This window comes from Dipteris shenzhenensis, chromosome 28, assembly GCF_047967505.1.
Source record: "Dipteris shenzhenensis isolate YYH24624 ecotype China chromosome 28, Dip_SZ_1.0, whole genome shotgun sequence".
NCBI lineage: Eukaryota > Viridiplantae > Streptophyta > Polypodiopsida > Gleicheniales > Dipteridaceae > Dipteris > Dipteris shenzhenensis.
In genome coordinates this window covers 2066610-2087910 of record NC_141623.1, presented here as the reverse complement: position 1 = coordinate 2087910, position 21301 = coordinate 2066610, and the positions used below count along the sequence as shown (strand labels likewise).

The 21301-nt window shown below is 45.9% G+C and overlaps 1 protein-coding gene across 2 annotated transcripts in view; it reads left to right on the top strand.

Moving 5' to 3' along the window:
• The first annotated feature begins 554 nt into the window (after positions 1-554).
• Positions 555-21301, top strand: part of LOC147883031 (synaptotagmin-2-like) — a 93405-nt gene continuing 72658 nt past the window's right edge. For both annotated transcript variants that reach the window (XM_087399692.1, XM_087399693.1), the window contains exon 1: positions 555-1103. In XM_087399692.1, coding sequence (XP_087255818.1) covers positions 819-1103 — 285 coding nt within the window. In that variant the 5' untranslated portion in view covers positions 555-818. The remainder of the gene's footprint in view (positions 1104-21301) is intronic.

Genomic DNA, 21301 nt, shown 5'->3' with positions numbered 1-21301 from the left:
AAGCCAAGAGGTGAGCGGAGCGGACGAAAGGACATGCAGGAGAGTAAGCATAGGAGGTAGCGAAGAGGGAGATGGGAGGAGAGGGGGTAAGCAAGAGGAGGAGATGAGAGTGGAAGGAGAGCAGGGTAAGCAGGAGAAGGAGGAGATGGGAGGAGAGGAGGGTAAGTAGGAGGAGGAGGAGGAGACGGTAGGAGAGGAGGAGGAGACGCGAGGCAGTAGGTAAGTAGGGACGGTGCCCTTTTCTCAAACCTTTACACTAACCTTCAACCGCACCACTAACTATAACCCAACCACCGCAGTCCCGCTAACTTGGCCAAATTGACCAGGTACTCACTACCGCACTAATTTGCTAACCCAACCCAAAAAGACAACACTACCCGAAGACCCTTTTCAGGGACACCAAAAAATGACTCCGAAATGAAATTTTAACTTCTGCCAACGTGGCTTTCACTAAAGCCTCCCCGTGGCAGGCCCAAAACCGTTGGTGGTCTTGTACTCTAGTTGTACAATTTGGTGACGTTTTTGGCGACTTGTCCGCAACGTGAGCTCGACTTTGTGAATTGTGTAGCGAATGTAGGCTCTCTCGCGCTTTGACCGCCGATTTCTTCTTCTGGGAACATGCTGATCGCTGAACAATAGTCTCTCCACTTCGCACTGTCGCCGGCGTCGATGAATTGGCGACCCTCTTTCTTCTTCGTCCCCGTTTCTCGAACGGACTGCTTCGATCCAGATTGCGTTCTGCGTGGAAGCCTTGAAACTCTCTTGCAAGCGAGAGCATTTCGCGCACTGTGCAGCGTGGCAGAAATGATTCGTCATACATGTCCGGGGCTCTTCCTAGGGGCGCTTGCATCATGATTTCGAATCGTTGCAGAATGTCTTTCGCTGAGCAGCGATTGAACCGTCGTGGTAGCCGGGGACTGTCGGTCAAAATAAAGGAAGTGTGGACAAGGGCAGCTGAAGAATTTACAATCAATCTGCAAGGGCACAAGTCCCTTCTGCCTTTCCTTTTACCTGTCTTCCTTCTTGCATGGTTAGTGGAGCGATGGGTAGTTCCCTTGTCCAATTGGGTGCCTGTCTTTGTGGCTGCCTCGGCCGCTCTTCAGGTAGTCTCATGTTTATTTTCCATTTTATGTCTTCTGTATCGACTTCCAGTAGAGCTTGATGGCACGGAATGCAATAATTATGGGTATCGACAGCATGATGATTCATGCAGAATTTGCTACCGCTTTTGTAGTTTTCGGGTCTTCACGACTGTGAGGAAAACTCTTGAGATACGTAAGGTGTCCACAGAAAATATTTGCGTCATACACCAACTCTCTCCTTTTTTTCCTTTGTTGGGGGGTGTACAGAATCTTTGAAAGTGCCAACAGCGTGTAACCAAACTGTTAATGTGTATTTGCCGGTCCTGAGTTCAAGCCCCCGTCAGCTCAGGGCTTTGTCTTGGTCATCCCATATGGGTTCCCTGTCTCTATGCCGCTATCCCTCTCTATTCTCTCTCTTTTCTCTTTGGCCAAACGTTTTCAGGTTGCTTAGGAGCAGCCCATGGGCAGCAGCTGCCCCATGGAGGCCTTGTCTCCCTAGGCCATCTTGCCACGTTGCAGGCAAGACCTGGCTAGCCCGAGCCCAATCCCCATGGGCCGATTATGCAAAACAAAGAAAAACACACACACACACACACACACACACACACACACACAGAGACGATATGACACTATTGACGTTCTCTTGAGACCCTTCAGGATCTATGGGACTGGTGAAAGAAGATACTATAGACTTGTTATGTTGTTAGTACTTGTTGAGCTAGTTTGTGTGCTGGTCCAAGTACCTTGTTGCAGTCTTCCAAAACTTCTTTTAGAGAACTTCCTAGATGGCTGCTCTAATAGGTTTTTCAGGTTGCCTCTATTGTCATCATCACACATAGGCCCCACATCTTAGGAGTACATGCTGCTCATTTCCCACCTCCCTTGTGGGGCAGGTTTTACATATTCTTTCTTCTCTTGGGACCCTAGGTCTTGCCCACCTTCCCTTCTCCACCTTTAGATCATGTGAGTTGGTTCTCATTTTGCGTATTAGATGCCTTTTAAACATTGATATGCCTTTTACCCAAGAGATTCCGGAATCATTCGAAACCCAGATGGCAGCATATCCCTGGGTAATGATGAGAACATAAGCGCAGCTTTGCTTACCAAGTTGTTTATATTTGTATTTATATTTTTCTCATTTACTCGTAAAGTTGCTTACAAATTCCCTTCTTTCCTTTGTTCTTCCTTTATATATTTTTTAAAATTTGTAAGATTGGATATATTCTAGTCTTATAAAGGTATATATTGATATGTCTTCCCCAAGGTATTTTTGCATCCCGTACGGATTAATTTTCTGTTTGCAGAACTGCATTTTTGCTCTTGGGTCTTGCCATAATTTTTGCAGCATCTTCTGTCTCACTAACTCCCTCTTCTCACATGCATCCTCTAGTATATCAGCAGGTGTTATACCCCATAATTTCATCCCATCTTGGTGCCATGTGTGGGGTATCGTGCTGGCATCCATCTTCTCAATTTGTTAAGGTAAGCCATGAGCTCGAGAGGTATCACACCTGTCTCAGCTAGTAGGACGGGGTAGGGTGTCTGCACCTTAACCCTCAGTTACCCTATGAGAAATCTTTTATGTAAAGTTAATGTTTTTTTCAAATACTTCCTAGGGAGCCTGGGAGCCCATTATGGACACCCATAAAGGATCACTGTTTGTACAAGCATTGTGTATAGAAACTTTATCATCTTCCAATTCCACAGGTGTGCCTTCCTGCAATTAATTTGGAAGCTGTATAAAATCCCCCAAGATCCTTCTTTCACACATGTATTCCCCTTGTTCTTGTCAACAAATTCCAGCCTTAGATATTTATGTGAGTTGATTTTTCCCAAAGACTTCCCTTCAAAAGGGACATCAACCTGTTTCACCATGACTTTTGTCTTGGCTGTTGACCTGCATTCCTGAGTGTCTGTAGAAGTGCCTCAGTGCATTCAAATGTGCTTGCATATTCTACTTGCTCTTTGCAAAGAAGACTACATCATCTGCATAAATAAGCAATTTGGGCACCTTCTCTGCTGTGTATTCTTTTCCAATCTTCCAGCTCATCGATAAAAAGACCAAAAAGAGTTGGCGAGAGGGGACAGCCATGTTTGACCCCTATGTCACTGCTTATGACAACTTTCCCTTTGGAGCATGACCCATCCACAAGTGGTTGTGCTAGATCGGCTAATACTTTTTGCATATCTGTAGCCTTTTTGAGTTTGTGAGGGACTTGAAGCTTTTCCGGTCTTTTCCATAGTCTATGGCGTGTAACCATGTCAAAGGTTTTGTTGAAATCTACCAAGCAACAAATTACAGCCTCTTTTTTATTCTTGGTTCCTTCCGATGGTGACTAAATGGTCTACTGTCTATTGTTTGGGGCAGAACTTTGCCTGGGATGGTGCCCTGGCCCCATGTGTCTCCAACATTTGCTGATTTTTTGCTCAAGAATAGTGCCATACTACAGCTTGGCCATTAGGCTGCTCGCCATGATTGTGAGGTAGCTTTTTGCCATCCAGTCTCCTCCGTTGTAATGATTCATTGGCACTTCGTGAGGATAGTCATGCAGTATGCTTCACAGCTCCCCTTTGTCAGTTCTTTAGGGGCTTGTACCGTGCTACCATTCTCCATGATATGCACGATTCTCCAGCAGGCAGACATAGAGGCATTGCACGCACTCTTGAGAAGATAGAGCATAATTTTTTTGGCCTCATTTACACATTGATGTTCATCAATATGTGTCTCATTGTCAGGTGTGCCATAAAGTGAAGGTATCTCAACGGAAGCTACCAAGATTACTCCAGCCCCTCGAGGTTCCAAACCAACCCCTTGAGCATATTAGCATGGATTTTGTTACAGACCTTCCACCAGCTATTGGTACCAAGAACAGCGTGTGCCTGACCGTCATGGACAGGTTTAGCAAGTTTGTCATGCTAATTCCATGCAAAGGTACCATCGACGCACATGACACAGCTCGTTTATTTCTCAAATGGTGGTATCCGATGTGTGGCATGCCCCGTATCATTGTGTCCGACAAGGATTCCAAGTTTACCAATCATTTTTGGAGAGCCCTGTTCGACAACTTTGGTATCAAGCTCAGTTTCTTCAGTAGTTTTTATCAACAGTCAAATGGCAAGTAGGAAGTCTACAACAAGTTAGCATTTGATATTCTGAAATGCTATGTTGCAGATGCTCATCCCCGTTGGGAAAAGTACTTACTACTAGTTCAAGGGATCCTAAATGACACCCATTCTTCCAACGTGGGTCGGACTCCCTATGAGGCAGCTTTCAACAAGAAGTTCAAGTCCCTTCTCAGTAGGACATCCGAGAAGGTATATGAAGCCGATTGCATCACAGAGACATATGAGCAGATCATGGAGTCAGTAAACGTCAGGCCAATCGGTGGGCAGCAGTAGGGTCGGCCTTGCTGGTCGGTCAGTTTTGAGGCCCAAGGGGGCCAGCCCCTTGGCCTTCATTTCTCATCCCACCTCAGGCCTTCCAGCCTTCAGTGAAGCAGCACCTAGGCCTCCCCGCAACAGACGAGAAGGGTAGCTTCAGCCTCTTCAGGGATCTAGTGAGGATTCACCTCCTCTAGGTAGTCTAATCTTCCAGTTTGCAGTGAGGGTTTCAGCCCCTTCATACAGTTGTATTCAGCCCTTTGGGCATTCATTATTCAGTTGTATCTATTTCCTCTTTGGAGGTCCACTACATTCTCTCCCTCTGATTCTCACTCATCCACAGCATCACTTTGTGTATTGAGTGCATCATCTTGGAGTTGCAGATATATTGAGCATGAGAGAGAGTGAGGATGGTCTATCTCTCGCTACAGCAGCCCTAGTGGTGGGTTGGCCCACCTGGGCTGGTCGGCCCTACTACTAGGGGTCGGTCCTCATGCTGCATAGCCGACTAGGCAGGGGGGGCTGCCTATAGGCCCCCCATTCCACTTGTTGAGCACCACCTGGAAGAGTCATAGCACTGCAGTCCACTGCCTTGGGGAGCAGCACAGTCTGCCTTGGTGAGCAGTCTTAGGGCAGAGGTGTGGACCAGTCCCACTCTCTGTGCCTCCGTTTGCCGTGCTTGTTGAGCTCTTGAGCAGCCTGTTTGTTCAGAGGTTTCCCCCCAGTTGTAGCAGGGTTTTCTCCAGAGATCACTTGCCGTTCTCTCTTGCCTTTCTCTCCTTCTCAGTTTCGTGTGTGTGTGAGGCGTGCTCTCTCTCTCTCTCTCTCTCTCTCTCATTTCCGCTGCACTTCTCACACTCGAGACCCTGAAGATCAAAGTATGGAATGTGGGAGGCTGGATTTTGCACAAGGTCATAGCATTGAAAGATGAAATATCAGAGACAGATATAGTTTTGGAATCATGGGAACATGAGGGGGATGCATCTCCAGAAATTGGGATTTTTGAAAACTTCAATATGGAGCACCAAAACATGCATAGGAGGGAGAGGATTTGGTGGGATAGGGATAGAACTGCAAAACTTCTCAAGGATCAAGTGTAATTGACTGTGCGATCATGAGCCCCACATACTTGAGTACCTCAAGATTGAGGGGAGACTCTTCCAACGATAGAGCAATGTCTCTAGGCATCATAGGAACACAAAATGCTATAAAAAATAGAGAATTACTATGCAATCAATGCTGAGAATGGATTACAGACGGCTCATATTTTCTGAGAAGAAATAGAGACAGCACTGTCACAAAGTCAAATGCCATATACTTGCCAAGAAATGAACAAATGCATAACAGATTTGTTGCAGATAACAGCGTAAAAATGGTTTGATAAAGGCGAGGCAGGGAGCACTGGACTGCCATAGGGCCTGGAAAACAGCATAGACAACTGAGAAAGAGGGCAAAGCTCAAGCATACAAATAGGTGGTGAGGAACAAAAAAGATTATTTCTTAAAAGCAAGCTGCTTGAAAGTTTCGAGGAGTTCAAACAAAATCCCAGGAAGTTTTTACAGAAACTACATGGCAATAAATCTCAGGAGAGGAAAGCAACATGGGAAGACGTGATACAGTTCGTCAAAGACCTCTGCAAAAGGGAGGTGGAATAGAAAGTAAATCGTGACTTTTCCATCAAAGCAGCAAACAACATCATAACGGAAAAGCAAATGGGAAGGCTCCTGAGACACAAGGGTTGGTAGTGGAGATGCTCACATGGGGGGGAAAGAAGACAAAGAAAATACTCACCAAGCTTATGAGTATGCCCATAGATGAGGGGTCTCCCCCAGAATGGCAACTCGGCAGAATTGTAATGATACTGGGATGCTACCTGAAAGAACTGTGAGATGTCCGAAACTGCTGAGAACATCTCGTCTACAAAGAATGACTGGTATGTCTTTCGAAAGGACTGAGACATGTTGATGAAAGATCTTGAGATGGGTTTCTGTCCCTCTAAGGTACTGAGGAAGGACGAAGACTGCTGAGCACACCTCTGATGAATTGATCAAATTGTTGTCATCACCAAGGGCACTACCGGTGCAGATACTGGTCACTGCTAGTGGCTCGCGATCTGATGGAGAGGACACCGTATGACTAACTGCCTGGAGTGTAGGACACAATAATGGAAAGGCCTCGTCACCTCTCTGCTGACTGGTACTGCAACTACTGGCTGGTACAGCAACTGCTACCGGCAACACACAAAGTCGTCCTTTGAAGAATAACCACTTGTCATGTATAGCATAGTCACGTGGGCGTTCGTCGAGCATGACTTTGTACCACAGTATTTGGAAATCTGCATCTGTATGGTACGGTTGCGCATCTCCTTGATAGAAGACACTTGGACTATGGAAATAGAGGTGACTATTCCTCCTCTTCTGCTAAGAGCATCTACCACAACTTTCTCTGATCTGGGCTGATACTTGATCATGCTACCAAACTGCTGAAAAGTCTGGTTCCATCTGGTTTGTCAATCGGTGTAAACTACTCGGTGCTTTCTATCAATTCAGACAACGGATTTTGCAGAGGCATTTGAATGAGATGATTGCAAGTTGCCAAACACATATACTTGAACTTAAGTGTTACGCTCTAGCCGAGGTAGCATGACCTCGGAAGAATCGGTCGACATTTCCCTTAAAGGATCTATCTCTGTAATATATGTGTTTGCGCTTCATGTAAATGATCGGGAGGGATTTAATGTCAAGGTCCTAGGTGAGGGCTGATAGCACCAGACTAGATAGATCTAAGACCAAGGGCCTAGTGCTAAGATTGTGCCTAGGGGCAAGGAATTAAATGCATCCCAAGAGAGGGGTGAAATGTTGCATTAGGAAGGCCCTATATAGATGACATGTGGCATCTAGATCTATCTAGGCATTGGGGTTTGCTGAGGCTAGAGAGAGAAGAGAAGATAATGATTCATGTGATTTTGGAACGTAGATCTCTGTCTGGCTCGTGAGCTTTAGCAAAAGATGGCTGGGAGGAAATAAATGGTGCTACTCCTGTGATCTTAGAGGAGAGAAAAACAGAGAGTGTTTGACAATTGGTATCAGAGCCTAGGTTAGAGGACGAGAAGGGATCTGTGGGTTTGGACGAGAAGTCCAACGTGAGCGTGGATTGAGACCTGCGGAGGAAATTGACGGTCTGTGTGCCAGTCACAAGTCAAAAGCCACGGACGGTCGTCGAAAGACCAGAGCGCAGACACGTGGTGCGTGAGAGTTCGTGGGTCTAACGAAGGGATCGATTGGCGCTCACGTGGAGATTCCAGACTGTTGGTGAGCGACGTGAGAGTGGAGCTGTCGTGATGACGGACGATAGGCGGGAGCGTACGTGACGGGTTGACAACCGATGATCTGCGAGGTGTTCCACAAACGAAAAGAGGACTGTTGACGAACCATAGCTGGAACTCGAAATTAGGCCCTTGGGCAGTCCGTGATTGACCGCAGATCAACGGAAAGCTTGGCACGGGAAACGTGACGTGCGTGGAACGGGACACGCAGGTGTTTGTGCTGTGGCTGGAGCGGAGGGGTCTCGTAAGGTGACTCGACGAAACGAGGTAGATGAAGAGCGCAGGAGGGTCCTGCTACTTGTGACCTCCATGCGATGGACGTAGTGGACGAATTACGGATAATGGACTACGACGACGTGATGACGATGTGTCTGAGCGTAGCCCTCCCGCACTGATCATAGTAAATGATCGGGCCTGACAGAGGTTCGTGTGACGAAGGTCTTCGACAGCTGTTTGTTGTTCATTGGTTGTTGGTAGAAGTTGTCGACCTGCTTCCTTGGCGCCCTTGCGGTCAAAGCCATCCAACGCAACGTAGGCAGCTCGTAAGCTGAGATTGGATCGTGAGGCAGAGACTTATCATTTTGATCAGAGAGCAGGCTTTGGCGACTCGAATTGTGATGTGGAGCTGAGCCAAATTCCCTCATACAGATTTAGACCAGGGAACACTTTATCTTGGGATCAATATAGGAACCTTCGTCAGAGAAATTTATCAGTGGCAGAATACACTGATAAGTTTCGAGAGAGTGTAATGAAGGTTAATGAACCCCTGCCTCAATCAATCCAAGTGAAAGATTTCATATTTGGATTGAATGATCGAATAAAAATGGAAGTTCGGGCTAAGTACGCGAACACTCTAGATGATGCAATAGCTATAGCCCTGAACTACGAGGATGCCAAGGGCGGCAAGCCAAGTGGGTTTGCACAGGTCGGAACCCAGTATGGGTATCCGAAGAAATCTGGGTTTAAGAAGAAGTGGGCTAGTAGAGGGAGTGGCTCGCAGCCGAGTGGTCAAGCCAAGCAGGCGAGACCGGCTGAAACTCCTAAACCAAGTACCACCATTGGAGTGAAGAGAAAAGTAACCCCAATGGCAGCCCGGGCTTGGTCTAAGTCTCCCTTGAACCCAGAACAAAGGGAAAAAGCGAGGAGAGAAGGCTTGTGCTTTGGTTGCCTTCAACCTCATCAGTGGAGAGATTGTCCACGTAATAAAGATCGTCGGATGGCTGAGATGGTGATCTCAGAGTGCGACGTGGAGATGCAGGGAAGTCCCAGAGCGGAAGAGATGCAGATTCAGCTAGCGGGATCTTCTCAGAGGTTAGTACCTTGTTTGTTCTGTGTGTCTGTTGCTAAGTTAGTAACGAGTGCACCTGATAACATCCTATCTAAGCCCTCAGCAACGGGGTATACAGCCTTCAATGATACGGAGTTAATTAAAATGAAAGGGCAAGTGGCCAGTCATGATGTCATTGTGTTATTTGACTCAGCATCAACTCACAATGTGATTAACTCCAAGCTCGTGAAGAGGCTGAAATTAAAGACAAGCCCATCTGACTATGCGTATACAGTTAGGATGGCAGATGGAAGTTCAACTGAAGTATGGGACCAAAGGGTTACCCAGTTGGAGCTTCGTATTCAGGACTATGTTGAGAAGCTTGATTTTGAAATAACCAAGCTTGCTCATGTGGATATAGCCCTGGGTATGGCGTGGCATTCTAGGAAGAATCCATCCATTGATTGGAAAAAGCACGTATATCAATTCAAGATGAATGATGTGCTTTATGTCTTGCGAGGTGAGAAAGATATACCTCAGGGACCGTTGGTTTCCGTGATGGAAATCCGAAAAGCTCAAGTGGAGTTTTTATTCCTTTGCACAGCATCGGTAGAGCCGGTTGATGATTCTTCGGCTAGCACTGATGTTACGCAAAGTGGTGAGATGGCCAAGCTGGCTAATCTTATAACAGAGGAGTTCTCTGAATGTTTTAGGGATGAACTACCTTATGGGTTACCTCCAGAGCGGAAAGTTCAGCATAAGATTGAACTGATCCCGGGGGCAGAACCTGTAAATAGACCTCCCTATAGAATGAGTTTTGCTGAAGAAGCAGAGGTGCGTAGACAACTGGAAGAATACCTCAAGTTGGGGCAGATTCAACCAAGTTTCTCACCTTTTGCTTCGCCAGTGATATTAAAGAGGAAAAAGGATGATACGTTTCGCCTCTGTATAGATTACAGAGCATTGAATAATATCACTGTTAAGCACAGGTATCCGATGGCTCGGATTGATGATTTGCTAGATGCATTACATGGAGCCGTGATTTTCAGCAAGATAGATCTTAAGTGCGGCTATCATCAGATCCGGATTAGAGCCGAGGATGTGCATAAAACCGCTTTCAGGAGCAGGTTTGGTCATTATGAGTTTTTGGTAATGCCTTTCGGACTTACCAATGCTCCAGCGACCTTCGCCATGCTTATGAACGATTTACTACGTCCGTATATCGGAAAGTTCGTAGTACATTTTATTGACGATATCTTGATATTCAGTAAAAGTGTTACTGAGCATCGTGAACACTTAAGGATAGTGTTCAGTACTTTGAGGAAAGCCAGTCTTTATGTGAATAAAAAGAAAACTATACTGTGTATGGTTAGGCTTGAGTATTTAGGGTTCATAATTACTCCACAGGGGGTAGAAATGGATCCGAAGAAAGTGGCTGCGATACTAACTTGGCCAATCCCTCAGAGTCTGACCGCGTTGCGATCATTCTTGGGTTTTGTCCAGTTTTATAGAAGGCATATCAAAGGATATTCCGGAATAGTATCGCCATTGACTGATCTGACCTCAGATAAAGTACCTTTTATTTGGGGACAGAATCAACAGGAAAGTTTTAACACCATAAAACAAGCTGTGGTCTCAGGACCGGTGTTAAAAATAGTTGATCCCCAGAAACCGTTGTTCCTAGAAACCGATGCAAGTGGCATTGCAGTAGGAGCAGTTCTCCTTCAAGAGGGAAGGCGAGTGGCCTTTGAAAGCAAGAAGCTTTCTCCCTCTCAAAGGAATTGGCCAACTCATGAATTGGAGTTGTACGCTGTTATCCATGCTTTGAAAACATGGAGGCATTATTTGTATGGTTCAGAGTTTTATGTGGATGTAGATCATGATACTCTGAAACATTTTTGTAAACAGCCTGACTTGAGGGGCCGCCAAGCTAGGTGGGCAGAGCTCATGCAGGAGTTTAATCTAACGATTCGGTACCGAAGAGGAAAAGACAATAAGGTAGCTGATGCGTTGTCTCGCATTATGCACAACCTGAGTTTCACGGTATTAGAGAGTGCTCTAATGACCGAGATAAGAGAAACTCAAAAAGTGGACGAGTTTGTCCAGAGCTTATGGCCTAAAGCTCATGTGTTAAAACCCGGGGAAAATGAAAAGGATGACCTGGCATCCAGAAAAGGCCAAACTTATGCAAGATATACCATAAGGGATGGTATGCTAGTTAGAAATGGCAAGGTTGTAGTACCTGGTCAGAATGATCTCAGGCAGAGAGTCATTCGACAATGCCATGATAGCCCGTGTGCGGGACATCCAGGAGTCGAGAAGACATATGATCTCGTGAAGCGAGATTTCTTTTGGCCAAGGATGAAAAAGCATATTCATGAGTATGTAACACGGTGTTTCTCGTGTCAGGTAAGTAAGGTCGAGCGGGTGAAGCCACCCGGACTTTTACAGCCCTTGGAAATACCACTAAGTAAGTAGGAGAGCATTTCCATGGACTTTATTGTAGGGCTACCTGCAACACAAGGAGGATATAATTCTATCCTTGTGGTGGTTGATCGTCTAACCAAGATGGCTCACTTCATTCCGACTAGAGAGTCTGTTAGTGCCCCGCAAGTGGCGGATTTGTTCATTAGACATATATTTCGTCTGCATGGATTACCTAGATCCATAGTGTCAGACAGAGATGTCAGATTTACCGGTCATTTCTGGACAGCGGTATTCGAGACACTGAGGACTGAGTTAGGAATGAGTAGTGGGGATCATCCTGAGACGGATGGTTAGACGGAGAGAGTCAACCAAACTTTAGAGGATATGCTGAGGGCATATGTGTCATTGAGGCAACATACATGGGACAAGTGGTTGCCATTGTTGGAATTTGCTTACAATGATAGGAAGCATTCATCTACTGGGTTCAGTCCGTTTGAACTGAACTATGGTTATAGACCAGCCAATCCAACTATAGTTGGAGTACCTCAGAAAGTGCCTAGTGCCGCGAACTTTGTAGTTCAAATGCGGGAGATGCTAGCACTTGCGAGAGCCAATATCCGCCAGGCTATGGATAGAGCCAAGGTGTATGCGGATGAAAATCGGTCTATAAGAGTATTTGAAGAAGGAGAAAAAGTTTTTCTCAGAATTCCTTCGCACTCGAAGTCGTTGACTTCAGGAGAGTGTGCTAAGTTATCACCTCGATACTGTGGGCCGTGGTTAATTCTAAAGAGAGTAGGCAGTGTAGCCTATAAATTAGAATTGCCACAGGGGTGTAAGGTGCACCCGGTTTTTCATGTTTCACGCTTAAAGAAATTTTTACATACAGGTGACTCACTCATCGAAGGTGTGGTTTTGTTTCAGAGATAGAGGATATTGCAAGGCGCAAACCAACAAGAATCCTGGACCGAGGAACAATGCAAATACGAAATCGAAAGATACCCACGGTGTTGGTTGCATGGCATGGTCAGCCTCTATCCGAAGCTACCTGGGAGTCCGTATATCAGTTGCGGAGAGTGTTCCTAGACTTTATCATCGAGGACTGATGTCTGAAGAGGGAAGGAATGTTACGCTCTAGCCGAGGTAGCATGACCTCGGAAGAATCACTCGACATTTCCCTTAAAGGATCTATCTCTGTAATATATGTGTTTGCGCTTCATGTAAATGATCGGGAGGGATTTAATGTCAAGGTCCTAGGTGAGGGCTGATAGCACCAGACTAGATAGATCTAAGACCAAGGGCCTAGTGCTAAGATTGTGCCTAGGGGCAAGGAATTAAATGCATCCCAAGAGAGGGGTGAAATGTTGCATTAGGAAGGCCCTATATAGATGACATGTGGCATCTAGATCTATCTAGGGAATTGGGGTTTGCTGAGGCTAGAGAGAGAAGAGAAGATAATGATTCATGTGATTTTGGAACGTAGATCTCTGTCTGGCTCGTGAGCTTTAGCAAAAGATGGCTGGGAGGAAATAAATGGTGCTACTCCCGTGATCTTAGAGGAGAGAAAAACAGAGAGTGTTTGACATTAAGAGTTTGCAATTAAGCTGGAATTAAGACTTATACAGCTTAAACACAAAGTGACATCATTGGAAAATGCAATATGATTGAGGGGCCAAGATGGCCCCCCCCCCTTATCCAAGCTCACTTTATTCTTGAAAATGGAGATACAAGACCAAGGTGCAATGCACCTTCCAAACTGATGAACTCAGTGAAAACCTAGGACCTAGATACAAGACTCAAGAGCATATGTACAAGGTAGACAACAAAAAAAGAGGACTCCAAGCTCAGGTTTCAACTCTTGGCTTGCCCAATCCACAAGGAAGAAGCCTGCAACAATCACCACTTACATCCAACATTAGAGACAAGCACCAGTTTCTAGAAAGATAGTAGAAACAACATGAAATAGTGCTGTAAATGAGATAAACTTGACAATACAGGCTCCCTTCGTGACTTGACCATTTTGTAGATGAAGTCCTTGATGCCTCTGAAGCTACCTTGGGTGAGGAGAGTGTGGAAATGGGGCTGGAATGAGAACAGCTTAGAAAAACAGCCTGTAGGCTAGAGAGAGAAATCTTTTATGGAGTGATAGCTGTAGAGAGAGAGTGCCAATGCTGATCCCAAGGGAGGAGATGTAAGAGAGGAGCTGCTGCTGTTCCAGAGGTGCACAGAAAGGCAGATTTCTGCAAGGGAAATGGGCTGGAACTGTAGAGAGAGAAATTCTGTAGTAGAGAGAGAAAGACTGCAGCAGGAGAGAGAAAGGGGCTGTGGCTGCTCCAGGCTAGGTGAAGGAGAGAGGATGCTGCTGCTGTTCCAGAAGAGCTGAGAGGGGGTAGATTACTGGAGAGGAGAGGCTGGAACTGTAGAGAGAGAATGTGCTGTTGTAGAGAGAGAAAGTGCCGCTGAGGTGAGAGAATGGCCTGGGGAGAAGCTGGCTGCACCCAAGGAGCTAGAGAGGTTCTGCTGCATCATCCAAAAGGAGGGAGAAGAAAAGTGATGAAATTTTCATGTGTGGAATGAAGGGGAGAGGCCTTCTTTTATAGGCTCAGCCCCCCCCCTAGGCCTAGAGTGGAAGGTGGACACTTGTCCCAGATTTTTGGTGGGCTGCAGTCCCAAAGAGGACAGCCCACAACCTGCCCCAAATCTACCAGATTTGGGGCCAAACACTTGGCCTGCATGCCCTACCACTTGCCATGCATGCTGCCACATGTGTGGGACAGGTGGACTGACCTTCCAGTTCAGATTCCATGTGGCAATCTGCCACGTGTAAGCTGCCACGTCACTCCCAAAAACCCTAAAATTTCAAAGTTGTCAGAATTTAATTCTGATCGCACCCACGGGTTCCTAACAGCTTAGACTATCTATTGATGTACTCAAAGGTCATAACTGAGCCATACTGAGCTCATTTGTTTGTCGTCTTATCTTGTATCTCCATTACTCTTGGCATGCTGCGAGGCCCACACCCAAAGCTCAGGGAACATTCTCTTGAATGGTTCCTATATGCAATCTGTGCATTTGATTGGTCCCATGTTTGGGTATCCAGGTGGGGTGTGGTTCCTAGATGTTGCTCTCAAAGAGAGGCCATTACTCTTGTGGGTCACTAATGCCCATAACCCCAAGCAAGGGGGTCCACCCTCAAATGCTAGACCTAGTCCCCATTGTCCGTAACTAAACAGTAGGAAAACATTTCATTTCTTAATAAGCATACTATTGAAAAACAAAAAGAAATAGTACCAAGCAAGTGGATACATGTTGAAGCAGGATGACATTCCCTCTGTCTTTCATTCGGTTGTCTGCAACTGAAATGCTTCCTCATAAGCATCCAGGATTTCAGGACACTCCTGAAATGTAGCTCTGTCCACCCATTGGGCATCGGTGGATGGGAGCCCTCTGAACTTCAAAAGGTACATTTTGCGAGTCGTGCCTCGACGTCCCGTAGTGAAGTTATGCAAAATAATTTGCTCTGGGATCAACAAGATCTCAGTGTCCTCTACTTCAGGTGCATCGTCCAGTGTGGGCTCTTGAGGTGGTTCCCCAATGAAGGGTTTCACCAAGCTTACGTGGAAGACATTGTGGATCTTCCAATGCTCTGGAAGTCTCAATCGGACTGAGACATCATTTATTACCTGCAACATCTGAAAAGGACCATAATATCGAAAGGATAGCTTGAAGTAGATGCGCTTTTTGCCCACTTTGGTTTTTAACTGGGCTTTCTCAAATTTCAATAAGACCCATTGGCGTTCTTTCACTGCAAACGCCCTCCGTCTTTTATTTGCAGTTGCTCTTTGTTTCTCCTGTGCCTTTTGAATGGCTGCTCGAACTGTGGCATAAGCAGAGTCATAATCCTCCACGAATTGATCAGCGGCAAAGATTTTCTCTTTTGTTTGCATGAGTGGAGTTGGTAAAGATCTACCATATACAATTTCGAAAGGAGCTTTTCCAATGGAGGAATGAATTGTGTTGTTATAAGCAAACTCCACAAGAGGAAGGAATTTCTCCCAAAAGGTTTGCTGGTCATGCACATAAAATTTCAGCAAATCCAAGAGTGTACTATTCGTAACTTCAGTTTGGCCACCCGTTTGAGGATGAAAAGCTGAGGAGAAACTTAGAAGAGTTCCAAGGTTCTCAAACAAAGCCTGCCAGAAGTTACTAGTGAACTTTGAGTCTCTATCTGATACTATAGACTTGGGCATGCCGTGGTGTCTAAAGATGTGTCTAATAAATAAATGGGCAGCTTCAGGTGCCTTGAGATTCTTTCTGCAAGGAATGAAGTGGGCTTGCTTGCTGAATCGATCTACTATCACCCAAATCATGTCATGATTTTGATTGGTCCTGGGAATTCCTGTAATGAAGTCCATGGTGATGTGTTCCCATGGTCTCTCAGGAATGGGTAGGGGCTGAAGTAAACCCTTGGGTTTTCCTCTCTCATACTTAGCTTTTTGACATGCGAGACAAGCTGAAATGTAGGCAGCAGTGTCCTTTTTCATATTAGGCCAGTAGAAAAATTTATCCATGGCTGAAAAAGTGGCCACAATACCCCTATGACCAGCATAGGGTGGGTTATGGCTTTCCTCCATCACTTTAGATCTAAGCTGCTTTGTGATACATAGTTTGTTCTCCATGAATAAATAGCCATCCCTGATGTGGTAGGCATGATGGTGCCTCCATCTTTCAAATGTGCCCATGGCTGAGCAAAATCAGCATCTCCCTCATAGAATTCTTTGAGGGCTGTTAGCTCATCATGATAGGGAACTGAAATATGGTGAAGCCGTGGTCTACGAGAAAGGGCATCAGCCACTACATTCTCTTTTCCAGGAGTATATTGTATCTGAAAATGAAATGATTGCAGAAAGGGTCTCTCTCTGATCAGAGGTTGAGTTAAAAAATATTTAAGACTTTCATGATCAGTTTTTACAAGAAAATCTATCCCTAAAAGATAATGTTTCCAAAGTTTGAGAGCATGAATTACAGCTAAGAGTTCTTTTTCATAGATATCATAATGAAGTTCAGCATCTCTTAGTCGTCGGCTTTCAAAGGCCACAGCATGACCATCCTGGGTAAGAGAAGCCCCAAGGCAATCGCCACTGGCATCAGCTGCTACTAGGAATGGTTTCTTTTGGACTAGTAAGACAGGAGAGCAAAAAGAAGAACTACTGGGTTGGATCAATCCCTTGTCCAAGAGTTCTTGGGCTTGCTTGAAGATTTCATCTTGTTGAGATTGACTAACTCTATATGGGGGTCTATTTGGAGGTGAAGACCCTGGAACTATGCAATTTTGTGATCCTCTGGTCTCTCAGGAGGGAGGTGACTAGGAAGTTCCCGAGAGAAGCAACTAGAGAATTCCTGAAGGAAATCTAATCTTTCTTTTGTGAGAGGATCTGACTTTTCTTCACTTGGTTGCTTATCGCGTACAAACACTAGAAAAGAACATACTTCTTTCTTAAGCAAATTGGGAGATCGTGCATGACTTACCATAGGAATGGTGTTTCCTGAAACTCCCACTGTAATGCTCACATCTCTACCCTTATGTTGGAGGGTTAGAATATTCTTCACATAATCGATTCGGGGGTTGACTTGCTTATGCCAGGGCATGCCGAGAATTACATCTGATCCTTGAAGTGGTGCCACCATGAAGGGTAGATGATCCAAGTACCCCTGGATGTGTACCCCCGAAGCTTGCCGATGATGGGGTACACCTTCTCTTCTTGGTTCTTGAAGGCTGCAGTTGCCTCCAAGGCTTCTCCTTTATCCTCTGGGGCTATCCCGAGGTTCTGTGCCATATCATGAGAAATAAAGTTGTGAGTAGCTCCACTATCGAACAAAAACAAAGCGGATTGATCCTTTACCTGACCCCATGTTTTCAACAAACTATGGGTGTCGTTTACAACTCCCTTTTCTGGAGATGCTTCCACCTTGTTGACTACCAAAACTGGCTTTTTGAGGGCTGCTTCTTTGTTGCTGCTGTTTTTGGCAGCTTGAGGGCATTCGTAGAAGTTGTGGCCTCGATCACCACACTTGAAACACCGCCCTGCGGAGTAATACTTTTGCTTCTGTTGTGGAGACAATGAGCTGAAAGTGCGGGCTGCTTTCTTCGAAGGAGGCTGGCTGGCTGATTTTTGCTCTTTTGGTGTGTCCTTTGCTGTCTCCTTACCCTTTTGTTCCTTGGAAGAGGTTCCCTGGGACTTCCGCTTGTTGTTGCTGCTATTCCGCTTGTTGGAGAAAGATTGTTTCTTCTCCACCTTCAAGGCGATGTTGATGGTGTCTTCGAGAGAAGTAGGAGTGGCAATGTCCACCTCATGCTGAACGATATACCGTAGGCCAGCAAAGAACTTCCTTTGCTGCTCTTTTTTATCCTTCCTACTGAATGCTTGAACTTTTAACAAAGTATCCCAAAAACGATCAACATATTCACTGACTTTCTCTTCTTGGCGTTGGCGGAGGATGTCCCACTGCACCATTGTATCTCTCTTAAACTCCTTAGGCAGGAAGTGCCTCATCAAGTTCTTCTTGAAGCGCTTCCAGGTGTGGGCTTGCTGTCCAGTGTTGACCATAGCTGCCCACCAGAGTGAAGCACGGTCTTGCATGTGCAGGACGGCAAACCGGATCTTCGCCTTGTCTTCGTACTCGTCCCCCTCAAAGAAATACTCGAGGTCTCAGATCCAGGCCAGCAAGACCTCGGGCTTGTCCTCTCCCTTGTACTTGGTAAACTTGAAGAGCTTATCTCCAAGAGGTACCTTATGCTTTGCATACCTTCGTAAGGAGATGGACTCCGATGACGCCATCTACCTCGAGGAGGGGAAGAAGAGGATGATCTTCCCTCCTTGTTGGAGTTGGTGTTGTCCGCACGGCCTCTTCCTTGGGATTGGGGCCCTATGTCATGAGTTTCTGCTTGGCTGCTTTCCAGCACTTGAACCTGTTGAGCAATATTTGCCAAGAGAGCACTCAACTCATGCAGGTTAGGAGGAGGGTCAGGTCCATTGGCTGCCATGATGACAAGATAACTCAATGAAGGAGAGACTCAACAAGAGAAAGCACAGAGTACAGGACCACTGCCTAAGCTCTGATACCAATGTAAACTACTCGGTGCTTTCTATCAATTCAGACAATGGATTTTGGAGAGGCATTTGAATGAGATGATTGCAAGTTGCCAAACACATATACTTGAACTTAAGAGTTTGCAATTAAGATGGAATTAAGACTTATACAGCTTAAACACAAAGTGACATCATTGGAAAATGCAATATGATTGAGGGGCCAAGACGGCCCCCCCCCCTTATCCAGGCTCACTTTATTCTTGAAAATGGAGATACAAGACCAAGGTGCAATGCACCTTCCAAACTGATGAACTCAGTGAAAACGTAGGACCTAGATACAAGACTCAAGAGCATATGTACAAGGTAGACAACAAAAAAAGAGGACTCCAAGCTCAGGTTTCAACTCTTGGCTTGCCCAATCCACAAGGAAGAAGCCTGCAACAATCACCACTTACATCCAACATTAGAGACAAGCACTAGTTTCTAGAAAGATAGTAGAAACAACATGAAATAGTGTTGTAAATGAGATAAACTTGACAATACAGGCTCCCTTCGTGACTTGACCCTTTTGTAGATGAAGTCCTTGATGCCTCTGAAGCTACCTTGGGTGAGGAGAGTGTGGAAATGGGGCTGGAATGAGAACAGCTTAGAAAAACAGCCTGTAGGCTAGAGAGAGAAATCTTTTATGGAGTGATAGCTGTAGAGAGAGAGTGCCAATGCTGATCCCAAGGGAGGAGATGTAAGAGAGGAGCTGCTGCTGTTCCAGAGGTGCACAGAAAGGCAGATTTCTGCAAGGGAAATGGGCTGGAACAGTAGAGAGAGAAATTCTGTAGTAGAGAGAGAAAGACTGCAGCAGGAGAGAGAAAGGGGCTGTGGCTGCTCCAGGCTAGGTGAAGGAGAGAGGATGCTGCTGCTGTTCCAGAAGAGCTGAGAGGGGGCAGATTTCTGGAGAGGAGGGGCTGGAACTGTAGAGAGAGAATGTGCTGTTGTAGAGAGAGAAAGTGCTGCTGAGGTGAGAGAATGGCCTGGGGAGAAGCTGGCTGCACCCAAGGAGCTGGAGAGGTTCTGCTACATCATCCAAAAGGAGGGAGAAGAAAAGTGACGAAATTTTCATGTGTGGAATGAAGGGGAGAGGCCTTCTTTTATAGGCTCAGCCCCCCCCCTAGGCCTAGAGTGGAAGGTGGACACTTGTCCCAGATTTTTGGTGGGCTGCAGTCCCAAAGAGGACAGCCCACAACCTGCCCCAAATCTACCAGATTTGGGGCCAAACACTTGGCCTGCATGCCCTGCCACTTGCCATGCATGCTGCCACATGTGTGGGACAGGTGGACTGACCTGCCAGATCAGATTCCATGTGGCAGTCTGCCACGTGTAAGCTGCCACGTCACTCCCAAAAACCCTAAAATTTCAAAGTTGTCAGAATTTAATTCTGATCGCACCCACGGGTTCCTAATAGCTTAGACTATCTATTGACGTACTCTAAGGTCATAACTGAGCCATACTGAGCTCATTTGTTTGTCGTCTTATCTTGTATCTCCATTACTCTTGGCATGCTGCCAGGCCCACACCCAAAGCTCAGGGAACATTCTCTTGAATGGTTCCTAGGTCGGTATGCAATCTGTGCATTTGATTGGTCCCATGTTTGGGTACTCAGGTGGGGTGTGGTTCCTAGATGTTCCTCTCAAAGAGAGGCCATCTCTCTTGTGGGTCACTAATGCCCATAACCCCAAGCAAGGGGGTCCACCCTCAAATGCTAGACCTAGTCACCATTGTCCGTAACTAAACAGTAGGAAAACATTTCATTTCTTAATAAGCATACTATTGAAAAACAAAAAGAAATAGTACCAAGCAAGTGGATACATGTTGAAGCAGGATGACAATCGGACCACTGAGCAGCGGGCATGGTCTGAAGCCACCACAAGGCTTAATGATGTGTGCGAACTGTGAAATCCTGACCATAGAAAAAGTGTTTCCATGTCTTGAGGGCATGGATGATTGCACATAACTCCTTGTCATAGACCGAGTATTTGGTCTCTGCTGGAAGCAATTTGCGTCCCTCGAATGCGACGGGGTGTCTGTTCTGCTCCGGAACCGCTCCAATGGCATAGTCGCTAGTTTGTCAATCGGACCACTGAGCGGCGGGCATGGTCTGAAGCCACCACAAGGCTTGATGATGTGTGCGAACTTTGAAATCCTGACCATAGAGAAAGTGTTTCCATGTCTTGAGGGCATGGATGACTGCACATAACTCCTTGTCATAGATTGGTATCCGGTCTTTGTTGGAAGCAACTTGCGTCCCTCGAATACGATGGGGTGTCTGTTCTTCTCCAGAACCGCTCCAATGGCATAGTCGCTGGCATCAGTCCGTACATCGAAGGGTTGATCCCATTGTGCCAATGCTAGGCATGGTGTTGTAGTAACTACCTCCTTGAACTGGGCGAAGGCCGAAAGAGTTGCTAGAGTAAAGTTGATAGATTGTTTCCTAGCTTTTACTCCCTGTAAAAGATTGTTGATGGGAACTGCCAAACCCTTGATATGCTTCCGGTAGGCTGTTTCTTGGCTTTTACTCCCTGCAAAAGATTGGTGATGGGAACTGCAATTTTTTGCCAAATCCTCAATAGAAGACTCCTGGACTATGGAAATAGAGGTGACCATTCCTCCTCTTCTGCTAAGAGCATCTACCACAACATTCTCTGATCCGGGCTGATACTCGATAATGTTCAGGTCAATT